The following is a 16725-nucleotide window of genomic DNA, read 5'->3' on the forward strand; positions in this document are numbered from 1 at the left end:
CTGAGTGTAACGGCGTAAAAAAAAATCAATTGGAATTTAGCAATCTCATCATTGAGATAAACATAAAGAAAATCTGGTGAATACCTCGAAAATAGTGTAATGAAAAAAAAAATCTTCTCCATATATTCAAATGAAAAATAAGTAAATACTCTATTTCTAGCGAAATAAATATAAAATGTAGATGGAGTTTATTGGGAATGATAAAGTGAAAATTAAACTCTATCGAAATAGTAAAAATAAATCGTAAAAAAACGTCAACACGATTTCACCAAATAGACATTGAATCGATCAACGTCGTCTGGGGTTTACAAATAACGAGTGTTCATTCCGTGCGGGACGTCTTTGCTGATAGATTTAAAACGAATCCACCGCATTATTCTTTCGTACTAGTAGCCAAAACCTTTACGAGCCATTTTCATCCCGTCATCCATAGTCTCTTCGCAATCCACTAGCTCCACTATCCTATCGATATCTATGAGGATGTCGTTTGACAGAGACTCGTCTGCTGCGACACATATATACATAGATATAGACACATCGTGAAACATGACGTTTTATTTTCCCGTCTATTCATTCCGGCCACTACATCCAACATTTCATTCGTTTTTCCTTACTCAGCAGATTGAATATATATATTTATACATACGATGATACCTGTACCTATCCCTCAGTACTCTCTGATCATACTTGTCGGCCGAATGTAGATCCTAGATTCGTATTTACATTCGTATTCATTCGTCCAATGCAGTATTGAACTTTGCGATCGTCCCGAATCCGAGTTCTACATCCTGCGGTTCCTATATATTTATACTTCTTTACAACTTTCACCTGATTTCCACCGAAAACTTTTCTACACCCACTGAACCACATTTACCTCGTTCAGCGAAATTGCTCTCAATCTTTGAATTGAATTTACAAACCCGCCCGATAAAATCAAACTCGACGACTGAAAAAATACGAACGTACAATTTTCATGAGGAATAAAAAAATATAATTTACACATTCAATGTTGTAACTTATTTTTGAAAAAAAATATTCCAGTAATCTCTCGTATTTTTCTTTTAAATTTCCTGTGATAGTGAGGAAAAATTGACATTGCATATATATTTTTCATCAGAATACGTTCTGCACATCGGTTGACAAGGTGAACTTTTATAGTACTGTCAACAAATATCAAAATACAAATTTAATATTCAGAGTAATGTTTGCCGAGCCGAAAAATAAATACTCGATGGGTAAAAAATTTTGATTATTTTTCTGTTATACGGTTGTATTTGTTTCTCTTCATCATACACAGATGTATTTTTTTCTCTTTTGTTTTATTTTATTTTCGGACTATTTTTGTTTATATACAAGATTGCTTTTATTTTCATAAGTGACGTATGGACAATATCCGTTTGAGAAAGGACCGCGGTTTTCATCTCGTATTCACAATAGTTGCAGCTGCATTTGTACGTCGAACTATTACCGCAGAGACTTGTGAAATGCATATTCATTTTATTTTCACCCCCACCTCCAGCTACTTTCTTCCTCTTCTATATTATAGCCTCCTTTTTTCTCTCACCCACAGACACCTTTCACATCCCAGTCGCCAAAGACAAACACACCGGAGCTTTCACGAGTGGCTACATTCGCATTGGTTCCTCTCTTATAAACTCTCTTCCCTTTCCCTCCCCCTTGTCTTTTTTTTATTTCCATTTTCTTTCTTGTTCCAGTGACTTTTTTTCGCTTTTTTCAGTTCTACTCTGAACAGCTTCCTTGTTCTTGTTCGCGAACAAGTTTTCACGTTGAGTAGCGGCCAAGAGTTCTACGGAAGCTCCAACTTTTCTCGACGGACCACTGTGGCGATCTGATGCTAGATGACTTTAGATTGTTCAACATTCTTCAGAGTTACATTCCGTCGGATATTACAAAATATTAAACTCCATCATCAATTAACTTTTTTAACTTTCCATTTTTCTCTCTAGCTCGGTGTATTATATATTCTTTCATAATGAATATTTAATATGACTAAATTAAACTTATACAAGCTCCGTCTTAATCCCTTAGTCTTTCCAATAATTTATAATTAAACTTAAATGAAAAATTCCAGAGCTGTCGGTTCAAAGGCTTTAATCTTTCCCGCAATATATTTACATTAAAATTTTTTTACTCATACGACTTAATCAAAAGTAAATTGCTCATCATCAAACTCAAAAGCCATTGATGAACAATCAAGCCAAGCAAGAGCCCAGCATTTATGCCGAGAGAGCCACTCAATGGTCTTTGATCGTGACCAAGTAAATACAAAACTCACACAACATATCGTAGCTTTGTAATCATTTGCTGACGCATCGATGATCGCTCGATAAAACTATTAAAGACAATCTCGATTAGCCTGCATGCACATGCGCGGGCACATAACTCGTTTAGAAAAATTCAAAGGAAAATAATTTTTTATCGACTCAGCCTTCCAAGACTTTTGACGTAAAAATAAATAAAATCGCATATGTCAATCATTAAAAATTACCATGATGCTCATATATCGTTATATACATAAAACATACAGGAAAACAAATTTTCATTGTCTTTGATGTGGCGTACGTATGAGTTTTGCACAATAAATGCTTGGGGCTACCAGCGGGAAATAACTCTAACAAAATATAAATTTATCCATGCAGTTATAACTTTGAAATGTTGTAGAGGATTATAAAACTATACGGGTGGATGTTCAGCTACTGAAACTACTATATAATATACGAGTTGAAAAGCATTTATATAAATATATATATATATATGTAGGTACCAGGTTGCTCTCTCATAATTGTGACTAACTTGGATAATACACGATGCGCTTGTATTCAGTATATACTTGGAGGCGGCAAACGTGCCTTGTTATATACCCGCAAACGTACCAAGTATTATTATGTCGACGAGGCTCATAGACTCGTACGCAAATATATGTACCACTTTCACATATACACATACGTACCCCAGCTCTTGCGTCATAAACCATGAAATTCTATGAAACCTATTGAGATTTAATACACCTTCAATCCACTATAAATTTATGGCATATTCACCGCACGCTTACCATCCATCCGATACAATGAAAAACTCTATTATATATTCTCATTCGAAGCCATGAAAAATAATCCACTTGTGTTGGATATATTGTTATGGTAACAATCAGAAATTTTATTTTTATATCGACATTATTTTATTAACGTATACATGAATAATATATGCGTTCAATAACCGTCATTTCAGTGTCGATAAATTTATTCAATTAATTCGGAGATGAATCACGAAACTTTTTGGTAAAATATCCTGGCGGATTTTTCGTAATTCAACTCTAGCTTCTCTGTGAATGATCATAAAATTTTATCCAGGCGTCATAGAATACTTTAATATCTTTTCTCATATATTTTATATAAAAACAAACACGTTAAAGTAAAATCCGTTATGGAATATTAACTTTTCATTTTCTTTATAGCTAAGAATGGTGAATTACTTATTTTCTGCAAATACACAGAAAAAAAAGCAGTTGAAAAATTACAGTTTCTACAGTAAAAAGATTTCGGGCAAAAATCTTTAAACATTAAAGCTTAAACAGTAATTTTAGAAATTTTTTATAGTAATAAAATTAATACAATTTTGGGCAGCAAATTTTACAGTTTAAATCGACAATATCGAGTTTGAAACTGTAATATTTGTTATTTCTGTAAAATTTACTGATAAAAAATGTAATTTTTACAGTTTCAGACTCGGAGCGCTTTACTACTATACGAAACTGTAATTTTTCAACTGCTCTTTTTCCATGTAAGTTTATCGTCGCGAAATTTGCGAAAAATTGCAACCAATAAAATAAATCAATCATCGACTGAATTTATAAATATTCTAAAAGCTTTGCCAGCGCAAAATAATTTAGTCCGTACTCTCTAAATCTGAAACAGTGACTATTCACTGTTTCAGTGGTTTTCACTGCACGGAAAAAAATGAACTACATAAATTGAGAATGACAAGTAATATAATGATATAGTGATCAGTAAATACCATCATTCTAAATAGTAATTTTTTAATTTATGATTAAAACGTGAATAATTACAGGATAAGTATGAAAATTTATTGTCTATGTAAGAAAAATTACTATTTGAACTTTAAAAATCGTAACTGATACTTGGAAAATAGACAACACGTATTATAAAATTTGCTATTTGAATGTTAAAATTTTCCATATTGACAACCGGGTTCCGGTTTATAATTTCAAATAGTAATTATTAAAGTTTATTTTTTTCCGTGTGTTTCAGATTTAAAGAGTAAGAATATTATCTACGACAGAAAAAGATTAACAGAATCCTGAAATTTTAATAGCTTAAAATAAACCAACATTAAATGTCAGTACAAAGAGGATGATAATTACTTATTAATCAATAAAAGTTGGGGCAGAAAGATTATCAATCACAAGACAGCTCATTCAATATTTAGATACATTTGAAGTTTCTGAATTATTGAAACCCTCATCTCAATGCGAACCAGAATGAGGTCGACTTTAATCTCACTAGTCTGGTAAGAGACAAAATTTATAATCATAATTCGAGAATTAAAGATTTTAAATAAATAAATTTTACACTAAAACAAGGATGTTCTTGAGGGAAAAAATCGGTCCATCAGTTGACCCTGCTGGCCAGCCCCAAAACTTCCCGCTGTTTTCGAGCTCCTTGAGCTCGAAAAATTGTTGTGAATACATTTTTGAGCTCTTCCAGCTCAAAAATACTTTTCTTTGCCAAATTAAAAGTTATCCAAAAACAAAAATTTTTGAAAAAATTTTATTTTTGAAATATCTCCGAACGCACCCAACCGGTTAAGCTCAATTTTTCACAGCTTTTAGATATTAACAAGTCGCGTCGAATGGCACCTTGGAGATCAAAATCGGTTTATCCGTTCAAAAGTTACAGAATATTTACAGACGTATGTACGTACGTACATACATACATACGTACACTCGGACATCATCCTGAAATTAGTCAGAATAGCTTCCTAGAACCTCAAAACGTCAAGATTTGATAGAAATTAGATTTTCGAAAATCTGACCGAAACCAATAACTTCCCGAATTTTTGAAAATTTCCAATTTTCTTAGCGGGAAATTAAAAATTTTTACTCGTCCCTAAAATTTTTTTTTTCTCTGTAGAGCTTGATCTAAAAAAAAAGTGGTTTCGATAAATGTCAATTATTATATTAATTAATTATTGGAAGAAAGTTTTCAGTGACGCGATACTAAGTAAAGCCTCTTAGGTCGCTTATTAGCTCACCCTCGAGACTTTGTCATCTTAGACATTCAGCCTCGTCCATTAACGCGATTGGTTGAAAGCCGGTGATGCCGAAATGTGGTAAAGACGTCAGAGCAGCATCTCCGGCACCGACCAGAAGACAAGACTTGAGGGAGATTGTTGTTACTTCCGTGGCTTATCCTCGAGATCGATCGCCCGACACCTATATTCACTTTACCGCTGTGAACCTGAATGAGGATTTACTCTCCTATAAACCAAACACCGAAGCATCCCCGAGAACGGCTAGACAATGTACCGGATAAAAAAATACCTCGAGGTAATAAATTTAATAATTTTATTTTATTGGAAAAATTCTATCTAAGGATTATTTTATAACTTTTAAATTAATTTAAAGACTACAGACTATTTGATGTAGGAAAAAAGTAATTTATGGGCGAAAATATAAATTTGTGGAGAATAACGTCAAATAAATGGCAGAGATATAGGTGCAGGTATTAATGTAAAAAAAAAAGTCATAATCATAATGATAAAAAAACGCATTGATAGTGAAAGAACCGGTAACGATACGGTCGTAGTGCCTTGATATTAATGGCAGTCATATAGCGGTTTTACCGGAAACTATTTCGGCCTCGCTTTTCTACTCTACTGTCCATATCTACTTTCCTATACATATATGTAGATGTGTGTAGATATGTATTTTTAAAGCACATCAACTCTTGATGGCTGAAAAGTATATTTTCTATATAGCAGCCCTGCAGGAAAGACTCGAAAGTGCAGGCTGCTCTTTCTCATGTTACAAGTTTCCCGCACTGCGGATTTAATTTTCAATAATTTATTAACGGAATCTCAAAATTTTCTCCAGGCCCGTATTATGCAGGAACTCTCAAGTGTACATGAATTTATAATCACCGCGAATGCCGTGTTCTGAAGTAAAAAAAAAATCTGATCTGTAATTAATAATGTATAAATTAATGCAAAGTTATGCAGTTTATACTTTTTTGGGGTTGAAACTGCTGACGCGCGGCGGGGAATGAAACAGACGTATGATGAAAGTTATGTACATAGTTGTGCAATAAAAGTAACAATATTCGAGTCACGATTAGCAGTTAAACTCGGACTCGAATGAAAAGTACAAGTTTAACGCATCGATCAAAACTATGTCTGGCGTATGCTGGAGAGTGTACTCCTGATGGTGTGCATAGTTGTGCACACCGTGGTAACGGAGGTGCATCCAGCTTTTATATATTCGTATAAATATGTACTTTTGCGCGCCGGGTGGCGGTGAGAGAGACAGAAATACTGAAGAGGAAGCCCATTATTCCTGGAGCGAAATTCCACGGCGAGAAATATTTCACTTGCGCCGCCGACAAAGGTCGTTTCGCTGAAAACGGCCATAGTAATTTCGACGCGAGCGTGCCATTCCCTAATATTTCTAGCTCTTTTTTTTTTCATTTTACTCTCTCTTTACCATTATTATTCTTTATTTTATTTTTTAAAATCACCATACATCTATCTGCGGACTCTTTCTGTAAAGAGCGAGAAAAATTTATTTAACGGCTAAAAAACCCAACAAAGTTTTATCGCAAAAGTGAACAGTAAATAGAAAAAAATATAGCTTCTGCTCCCAAGTGTTTTTATTTCAACTGTGCGTACCACATTGTTACTCGTGTCAGAAAATGTTTGTCGAGTTGCCAAATAAAATTCCAGCATTCAGGTATTTGTCGCATTCCTCAAATAAAACTCTTTGAAAAGAATTTATAAAAAAAACATTTTAGCAAAATTTACGTAGATATGAATTCACGGTCATCGAATACCACAAATATTTTTAGGGAAAAAACTTTCATCCATCTCCGTCAGAGTATCGCTGATTCAAACGCTGTACCAATTTCGGTCTGGTTCCGAGTTTCAAACGCCGTACCGAGAGAAAAAGACCCAACAGCTGAAGAGACCAGAGCTCGGATAATTGCAATAAAACAACATGCTGTTTCTAAAACCTTGTAAACGGCAAAATGTCACGGCAGCTCACTAACTACTGCTTTTAAAAATTTTTTCTATTAAAAAAATTTTTTACGTTATTTTCAGCTGAAAGCCCCACGAGATTTATAAAGCTTTCTTTGGAAAAACATTTTTATTCCCACACAATTTATCACACAATGTGGATTGTGTGAATTCCTCTAAACGACTCGGTGTCAAACTAAATCCATAATCCACCTGAAATTATCGTTCCCATTCACATTTATTTTATAACTGAAATGAAATTAAAATAAAAAATCTTAAATCGTTTAAAAAACATCAGGCTCGATAATTTAAGAATCGTAACAGCAAGTTAACGTACAAAACTTAAGGACCCGGGCTTATGGAGACTGAGAACTGTAAGCTCACCACGAGCTTAAGGGATTACAACCCTAAAAAACTCTTAAGTACTTTTGATCAATTCAACAATCTAACTATTTATACTTCAATAAAACAACTCTAATTGGGCTCATTATTTTTATTCACTAAAGCTACTCGCTAAAGAAGTCTTTTCAGGAAAAACTACTCGAGGTATTTGTACACAAATATGGACGTTTATATCACTCGTACGGTTAGGATTTGCGAAATGGTAAATTTTAGCCCTTTGAACACAGCAAGCAACCGCTTACAGCTACGCGGAGAATATCTAATCGGAAGCTCGTGAATCACGTAGTCGTGGTTACATTACGAAACGGGCTTGCATCGTTTCGGTTCATTTAATCGGAGTTTCTGGATTAACCCTGCCGTTGGATAGGAGTGATGCGGATGGTTTGAGGGACGCTGTGGTTCGTCTCTACCGTTACAATGTTCCCCGTACCGGCAGACCCTACTATACCGTGCCGTCGTTGTCGTACACTATCTCGACGTCGTTCAAACAACATGAAAATGTACAAACTTTATGCTCGTTAGATACGTAAACAGACTGGGAGCTTGTGTCCCAGTCATCCCTTTTTTTATTATTCTCAGCACACTGCCGGTGAAAACGGCGGTTGCTTTGCTTTTAAATCTCCAGCTTTATTTATTTTAATGACTTTGAATAAATCTTGCTGAGCACATAATATCTACTTATGATAGATAAGCTTTCATTTATAATATTTTTGTTTGAAATTTTCCGCCGTTGGCTTTTTAGAAATATATTAACATGGTCTTTAGCAAGACAAAGAAAATAATAATAATAATAATATTGACAAGAGATGCAATCGATTGGTGTTAATGGAAACGTGAGTCTCTTTTACGTCACGTCATTATCCTCAATGAAATCACTATACATATTCCTGCTGATCGTGATGATGCTGAATAATCAATCATACATCATTCTATTCACGCGGGTTAGAGTTGATTGTTTCCGTGACAAATCACTCGTTATATCTGCGATCCCACTGCGTTAATACCAGCTCCCAGTTCCACTAATGATCGGGCATTTCATCACGTAGCTTGTATATGATATATATCATCAGATCATCATACACACGAACATTTCCATGAACTAAAATTCAGCATTTTACGTGACGACATCGAAAATTTTTAAATTGAATAAATAATAGAGAGAACTGGGAGGGGGATACCCTGTCAAAAATTAGCAGAGTAGCGGATTGAAATAAAATCCGTAATCACTCTAAATTCACTCCCAAACTTTTACAGTATATTAGTTTTGGTCTAATTTCCGAACTCGAGATTTAAACAGATTTAGTTTCTGACTATTTTTGAATGGACATAAATAAACTATTGATCTGCTCAATCGGTTTGACATCAGAATTCAATTAAAATAAAAAATAATTATTTAAACAAAAAAAACTTTTAATTATTCGATAAGAGATAACGATCAGAAATATATTTTACGAAAGCAATATTCCAATAGCAGTTTGTCAAATCTAAAACAATTAAATGGCGATAATAAATTTCGAGGGTAGGAATAGATCGGGAATCTTCAATTAAATTCGGTGGACGAATAGCTCCAATATCTTGATTCAAACGATTCACAAAAACTTTTTATCTTTATCTCTCTCAGTTATCGCTCTTTCACTCTTTCACTCTTGTCTGGTCTACTGATGTACAATATAAGTGGAATTCCGATGTGAATCGTGGTCACGGTGCAATACTATACAGAGAGTAGTCGACCTTATTTTGTAGCACTTAATTTCCGGTTGTCGCACGACGCTCACCCAGCCCGTGCCCACGCTAGCTCTACTACTACCCATTACACTTCTATTGGAAAACCTATAAAATCTCCAGGCTTTCATTATACTTTCATTTTTAAATTTGTTGTTAGTACAAAAAAAAAAAAAAAAATTAGATAAAACGAAATGAAACTTTGTTTCAACAACTTTAATTTATTTATGTATTGTTCCATTTAATTCTCTTAATGGACAAACCTCTTAAGCTTTATTGTCAACATTTTAAGACGCCAAAATAAACTACTTCATCTAAAATAAATATTTTTTTAAATTATATAATTTATTACTTAGACGATTTTCTACACGGCGAGTAATTTATGGTAACAATTACAATATATTATGGGAATGGTTCTCATAACGCATGGTAATTATTTTTTTTTAAATGTCGATTATAGGAACGGCACCCATACATATTATGGTAATAATCCCTATAAATATGGGCATAATTCCTATATGATATCGGAATAGTTTCTATGGAATGATGCACGGAAAAAAAAAATTCTCGACTGAAGGTAAATATTCTTGATTCAAGAAAATTTTTTTGGAAACCTAAATTTTCTCAGATAAAGTAGAAATCTTCTCCGACCAAGACGAATTTTTTTTAAACAAGACAAATTCTCTTGGCTCAAGAAAATCTTGACTTGCTTCCCGAAAACGTGTATCTTCCAAAATATTTTCTTGACTCAAGATAACTTTTTTAACTTCCCGCTAAGAAAATTGTAAATTTTCAAAAATTCGGGAAGTTATTGGTTTCGGTCAGATTTACGAAAATCGAATTTTCATCAGATGTCGACGTTTTGAGGTCCTAGGAAGCTATTCTGACTAATTTCACGATGATGTCCGAGTGTATGTATGTATGTATGTACATACGTACGTACGTATGTAAATACCTGTATCTTTTAAACGGATGAACCGATTTTGAACTTTAAGGTGTCATTCGACGCGGCTTGACAATATCTTGAAGCTGTAAGAAAATTGAGCTTGATCGGTAGGGCTCGTTCAGAGATATTCCAAAAATAAAATTTTTCCAAAAGTGTTTTTTTCGGATAACTTTTAATGTGCTCGATGGATTGATTTCAAAATGGACTGGACTCTAGAGCTTTATAAGCTGCGTCGAATGGGACATCAACCATCAAAATCGGATCATTCGTTCAAGAGAAACCGTTGTCGAAAGAATTAAAAAAAATTTTTTTTTTCATTTTTTTTTAAATATCTCAAAAACGACTCGATAAATCGAATTCAAAATTCGATCAGCTTTAGAACTTGATAAAACGCGTCGATTGGCACCTCAACCGTCTCAATCGATTTATTCGTTTGAGAGATATCGTTGGAGAAAAAATGGTAAAAAACTATTTTTTTCGAAAAGAACGGCATACAAGAGTATTTTCGAGCTCGAAGAGATTTTTTTCTGTGTGGTAATCGTTACCATGTCACTATGGTATTTGTCTCCGTAATCGTTACCATACATTATGGTAAAAATTCATAATGTATGGAAACGATTGCCATAATATATGACAATGGCTATCATAATATTATAGTAATGGTTACTATAATATTATGGTAATAAGTACCATAATATATAGGGTTTATTCCGATATTTAGTTAGAAACCGTTACAATGTAGTTATAGGATTTGCTCTTTTTTGCTTATGGGAAAGATTCTTATTATGGTAATCATTATAATAATTCTATCACCATGCGATATGCATGAAGAGAGACGTCAAATAAATATGCCTATGCAGCACAGTAATAATTATTTTATAGCTTGTATAAGCAGTCACATAAGAGCGGCGTGACACAAACCCTAGAATAATGTAATTATTACTATGCTGCATAGGCATATTTACTTAACATTTCTCTCCGCGTGGTGACTGTCCCATAATGATGAGAATTGTTCCCATAGTTATGGAAACTTTTCCCAAAAAGTACGGGTCTATCCCATAATTCCAAGTATACGGCTGCCCAATTTCAAAACACAGTAACTGACAAAAATAAAATTTTTGAAATATGCTTCAAATCATGTTCACAAGACTCCACTGGAACTAAAAATACTAAAAAATCGATTTCGAAAAATTTTTCACTTACTGTGTTTTGAAATTGGGCAGCCGAGCAGCTTCAGTTGAGGTTACTACAAGTTGGAGTAAAAAAATTCCAACTCCAGCTTGGAATAACCTCAACCACACGTGTAGTAACGTCAGTACTATTTATGTAGTAGCCTTTACTACATATTAGAGTACTCGCTACTACAATATTGTGGTTAGAAGAACCACAATTTTTTTCCGAGCAATTATCACCGTAACCGTATGGGATGATATTTCATAAACGTACTGGGAACGGTTACTATAAATTTCTCTCTGTGTAATGAGTTAAAATATAAATAATCTTATTTAAGATTATGATGATAAGAAGCAATTTTAGGTGAATAAATTTAAACTTTAGTCTTAGTATAGTCTATTCCAAGCAATACAGTAGTTGAACGACTTCAACAACTCACGCAGACAATTCAAATACTCCTTACTCTACATCTGCCATTTCTCGCTCGCTTATCGCTTTCCGTTTGCAAATATCAATAGCTGACGCTCACAATGCCTGTCATTGACAAAAGAACATGCACAAACACACTATACACTCTATTTAAATGAAAAAAAAAGTTAACAATAAATAATAAATAAATAAAATGAAAAAAGCAAGCTGTGAAAATAATTAAAACACTTTATTTACGGTCATTATTATTATAACTCAATAAATATCGCGAGTAAAGTCGTCTCTACATTTTTTATATTACAGTATCCATTAACGCGATCAGGGAAAATTAAATCTACGAGCCGATACACGGCCGGCGGATGAATCGATTAAAATTTTTACTGGATAGAGTTAAAAGTCAATAAAGATATAATTTGTATGCATAAAAAAATTTAATTTCATTTTTTTTTAGTTCTTGGTAAAAAAAATTTTGCTTTAAAAAATATAACCGATACTTGGTCGCATAGAATATGAAACTCTGGTATAGATTTTTTTTACAGAAGCATGTGGTGGCTTTAAGACAAAAAGCGAATGCTTCGCGGCATCTTTTTTAACCGACAGAGTTTAAGGAAATGCAAAGGTAAGATACAAAGTAAAAAGACCAAGATAAAAAGATTACATTCTGAAATCTTATGTTCTAAAAGAAACTACAAGTCTCTGTACATACATTAGTCTACCCAAGACATGTTTTACTTTTATAAATTATATTTACTATGGATTTCTCATTTTGCAACCACTCCTCTGTGTACGTACACAACAGCAAGTCTAATGTCCTCTCATTACCGAGGTGCGGCCCGGCCCACCATTTCAATCTCTTTTGCTGGGATCTTGACCTCATCCCCTTTCTTCCTCTTTTATCTCCATCTCTGTCTTTGTCTCTTGCTCTCCGATGCTTCAGTCCTCTACTCTTAAGTTTTAACTCAACTGCTTGCATGAAGCGCACTGTGTAATATTAAAATTGATGGGAAGGCTCTGCGTGAGATCGCTAAGGGTGCTTCTGCACTGGGTAGCACACACCCTTGTAGCTTCTGTTGGCCTCTACTCTCCACTCCATCTTTTCCCTTCACTCGCGAAAAGAGAACACGAAAGAGTAAAAGTACAAGTCCAAGTGGAAGTAGAAGCTACCGGCAGAAAAGAGCTCACGGCACTTCCGCTTTCTGCTTACCACGCGATTTTTCCATTTCTACAAATGCCCTCACGCTATGGTATATATATGTATACATATATAGATTAAGTAGTTGTGTAGAGTAAAATAACCAGTGTACATTCACAGCAACATTTTCAGTTATATCTTCACGCTCGACGAGACAAAACGAATCTCGCCGGCGGTTTCTGTTGTACACAACGCCTCCAGATGTTAGTGCTTGTATTGTTCGGTCTTTCACATATGATACAAAAAAAAATAAATAAAAATTATGTAACAAAGTAGAAACAAAGGATAAATAAAAAAAAACTTAACGGCATCAAGCAATTGTATTTTCTATTTTAACAAAGAAATAAATTTTTATTGGTAATTTTTTTCAAATTTACACTAAAAAATTTGCCCGAACCGAAATAAAACACCATATAAGTCTTGTAGAGCCTGAACCTTTTGATGTGGGTATTTGCCGCCTCGATTTTAAAACCTAACTCGCCTGAAATTCGGGTAAGGAGGAGTGAACTAGGGTTTAGTTCGAAGTTTAAAACTCTGTTTCATCCTAGTACGAAATAAGTTCGAAAATGAATGAACCAGGGGTTAATTTAAAATTTAAGACTCTGTTTCAACCTACACTAGTCGAACCTGTAAATTTTTTTTTAGGATGAAAATGGGATTAAAACTTAGAAATTATCTTTCTTGTAGTATTAATAAGAAACTAAAATTTAAAAAAATTTACAAAAAATTAATAAATAAATACCCTGAGGTTCAGACTAAAAACTATACTAGGTTGAAACAGAGTTTAAGTTAAAAAAAATTTCGACTCGGGTGTGGATTGAACGCGGATTATATCCGGAGTGAAATTCACTCCGAGGAGAGTTTATTTTAATATTAAAACTCCGAATCGTAGTGAATGTGGATTTAAATAAAATTCAAATCCCTCCCCTGAAAAGATAAACTCCCTATTTGCTCCGTATGCGGAGTGATTTTTTTTTAACTCCGTAACTCCAAGGACCGAGTGAATTCGGATTTAAATAAAATCCGTAATCACTCCGAATTAACTCCCGATTTTTTACAGTGTATTAACTTTTTAATCCATTAGTTTGTTTTTTACACGAGGGAAAAAGTTGTTAATCTTGATCAGATTTAGATTAACGATGCTCCTTTAAAATACTTTGCGAAATTATTAAGATTTATGGATAAATTTTTTTCAGAGTATATTAAAAATAATAAAAACTCGGAAAGTTTTCCGATATCTGGTGATAAATTTCAATAAAAATAAAGTTAAAATATAAAGTAAAATTTGAGTGATAATAATAATAATAATATTAATTGGTTGTTAACTAAACTAATCAAATAAAGAAAGTGAGTGTTATTTAATCGAGTACCTGTCGGTCCTCGTTACTACTTCATAAAAAAAAAAAAAAAAGTTTGTTAAAATAATAAAAAGGAAGAGCAACTGTATCTGGCATTCGCGAACACAATTCACTCGTGATTTATTGCTCTTTTTCACTCTGTCCTGATTAAAGAAGTTGTCCAACTTTTCTTATACTTTTCCAGGCAATCGTCTGCCGCCTGCGGCGCTTTTACCTCAGCTCAAACCCACCCAGTAGTTACAAGATCCGATTTTCGATCTTCTCGACGGCAACCAAGTCAATGGACTTAAAGCTTAAAGCTTGAAGCTTAAATTTCCAAAGATTCCGCAGCCTCAACACGCCGTAAATACAAACTTTATTATCATTATCTCATTTTAATTCACCTCCATTATAAAATATATTGCGCCAACTCTTACTCTAATATCCGCAGATAAACAAAAAGCGCCAGCTAATTTACATCCACATAAATCTCGATAGCAAATCTCTATAAAATTTTATCTCGACGTTTTCCATTGTTGGAATAATTTAAATAACTTTTAAGAAAAAGTAATGAGTAAAATAAAAACATTGAGTAGAGTTACATAAACATTAACAGCATGTCATACATATACATAATCAAAGTGATTAATTATAATTATAATAAGTTACCTTGATAGACTGGTTATTACATAGATTGCGATCCATCTAAGCACGCACACATGCCCGGAATTTTCCTTCCGTTTTTCTCCCGCCTTATAATCCAACCGATGGCACGTTATCTTCAAGCCGTATCTCGCTCACTCTACGTCCTATCTTGGTGTGTTAATTTATCCAGCTATCGTATGTACAGAGCAGAATTGAGTAGACAAGAGCGTAATAGGCTAGACTAGACCCGACTAGACTGGGCTATAGGCTGCGGGCTAAAGTATAAGAGAGGAAAGCAGAGTGTGGTAGAGTAGAGTAGAGTAGACACTTTGACTTGCAACGCACACATGCATGCACGCAAACATAAACCGAGGTTGTGGTAGACGTTATACGTAGACGAGTAACCTAATAGCGGGAGTAATAAATTAGTGGCACAGTCCTTGGCCACGACACATGACACCGCATCCGCGGTACTGCTTTGCATCCTCTCATCCTCCCATCGCGATATCAGAACTCAAGACGCTTGCCTCCGGATATCACTGACTACAGCACAACCACACGGTCAACTTACTGTCACGTGGTAACAATACACTCTGTATATATATATATATATATGTATGTATATCTATATATAATAAAAAAAAGAGTAAGGTATTGAGTGCGGGTGATTGTTCGATTATTATCGCTCCAATAAACAATTTCACTCTCGATCCAATGCGTTCATTTTCACGTCAACGATATCAGCTTATCTTTTTTTAAATTCTCTCATACTCACATTATATTTATTGAATATACGATTTTTTAAATTTTATTTTAATTAAACTCATGAATTATATATTCTAATTTTTTATATATTTTTTTTCTAAAAATCACCTTCACACGCGTTTCAGATAATTTATACGTTTACGCTATTAATTATTATTACTGTTATTAATATTGAGTGAATTAAACATGTAATGATGGTAATGCGGATGATAATTAAGCAGACGAGTGAAACACATGGTGCAGGACAGAATGAGAATCGAGATGAGGTCCGGAGATGCTGACGGTCGCGCGTCCCGTGATAACCTGTCGAGCGGAGGTTGCAACGTACCCGCAAAACCCCGTGATCGCGTTTATACTCGTATATATAGATATAGATCCAGAGAACGTCGACGACGGCGCCCAACGTACTTTGAGTGTGCGCATTATTTAACTTTATCCTTATCCTGTGCTCCTACTGGCCTATGCTTCTTACTTTATTTCTTATACTACTTAATAAATACTGACGAACCATCGGCGATCGTAACTTACGTCTTTTTATTAACGTGTTAAATTACATTTCATTTTTTTATTAAGCCTGCTAGTGTTGATAAATGGGTCGTAATGAATTTTACAATTATTGATGCTTATTTGCGTATAATTAATTCGCGAAATTAAGTGAAATAATTATTATAATATAACCTGAGAACGCAAATGAGTGAGTTCACGCATCACAAACTTAATTGCTCGAACAACGAGGAAGAGTAGAGTGGAATGGAGTAAAGTAGAGTAGAGTAGAGTACAAGAGAATATAAGAGCGTATTCCGGGGGAGGACGTGCGCAATTTAGTAACGACAGCGATTGCGTTG

General features: G+C 34.1%; 2 protein-coding genes across 2 annotated transcripts in view; one reads left to right on the top strand and one right to left on the bottom strand.

Moving 5' to 3' along the window:
* The window catches only part of LOC130676640 (uncharacterized), a 149362-nt gene extending 144898 nt beyond the window's left edge, over positions 1-4464 (top strand). The window contains exon 4 of the mRNA XM_057482992.1: positions 4290-4464. Within this exon, the coding sequence (XP_057338975.1) occupies positions 4290-4295 (6 nt within the window). The 3' untranslated portion in view covers positions 4296-4464. The remainder of the gene's footprint in view (positions 1-4289) is intronic.
* Positions 1-16195, bottom strand: part of LOC130676636 (chondroitin sulfate N-acetylgalactosaminyltransferase 1) — a 58558-nt gene extending 42363 nt beyond the window's left edge. The window contains exon 1 of the mRNA XM_057482987.1: positions 15140-16195. The gene's annotated coding sequence lies outside the window, so the exon portion shown is untranslated. The remainder of the gene's footprint in view (positions 1-15139) is intronic.
* Between the last annotated feature and the right edge of the window lie 530 nt (positions 16196-16725).

The sequence above is a fragment of the Microplitis mediator genome, chromosome 10 (assembly GCF_029852145.1).
Source record: "Microplitis mediator isolate UGA2020A chromosome 10, iyMicMedi2.1, whole genome shotgun sequence".
Lineage (NCBI taxonomy): Eukaryota > Metazoa > Arthropoda > Insecta > Hymenoptera > Braconidae > Microplitis > Microplitis mediator.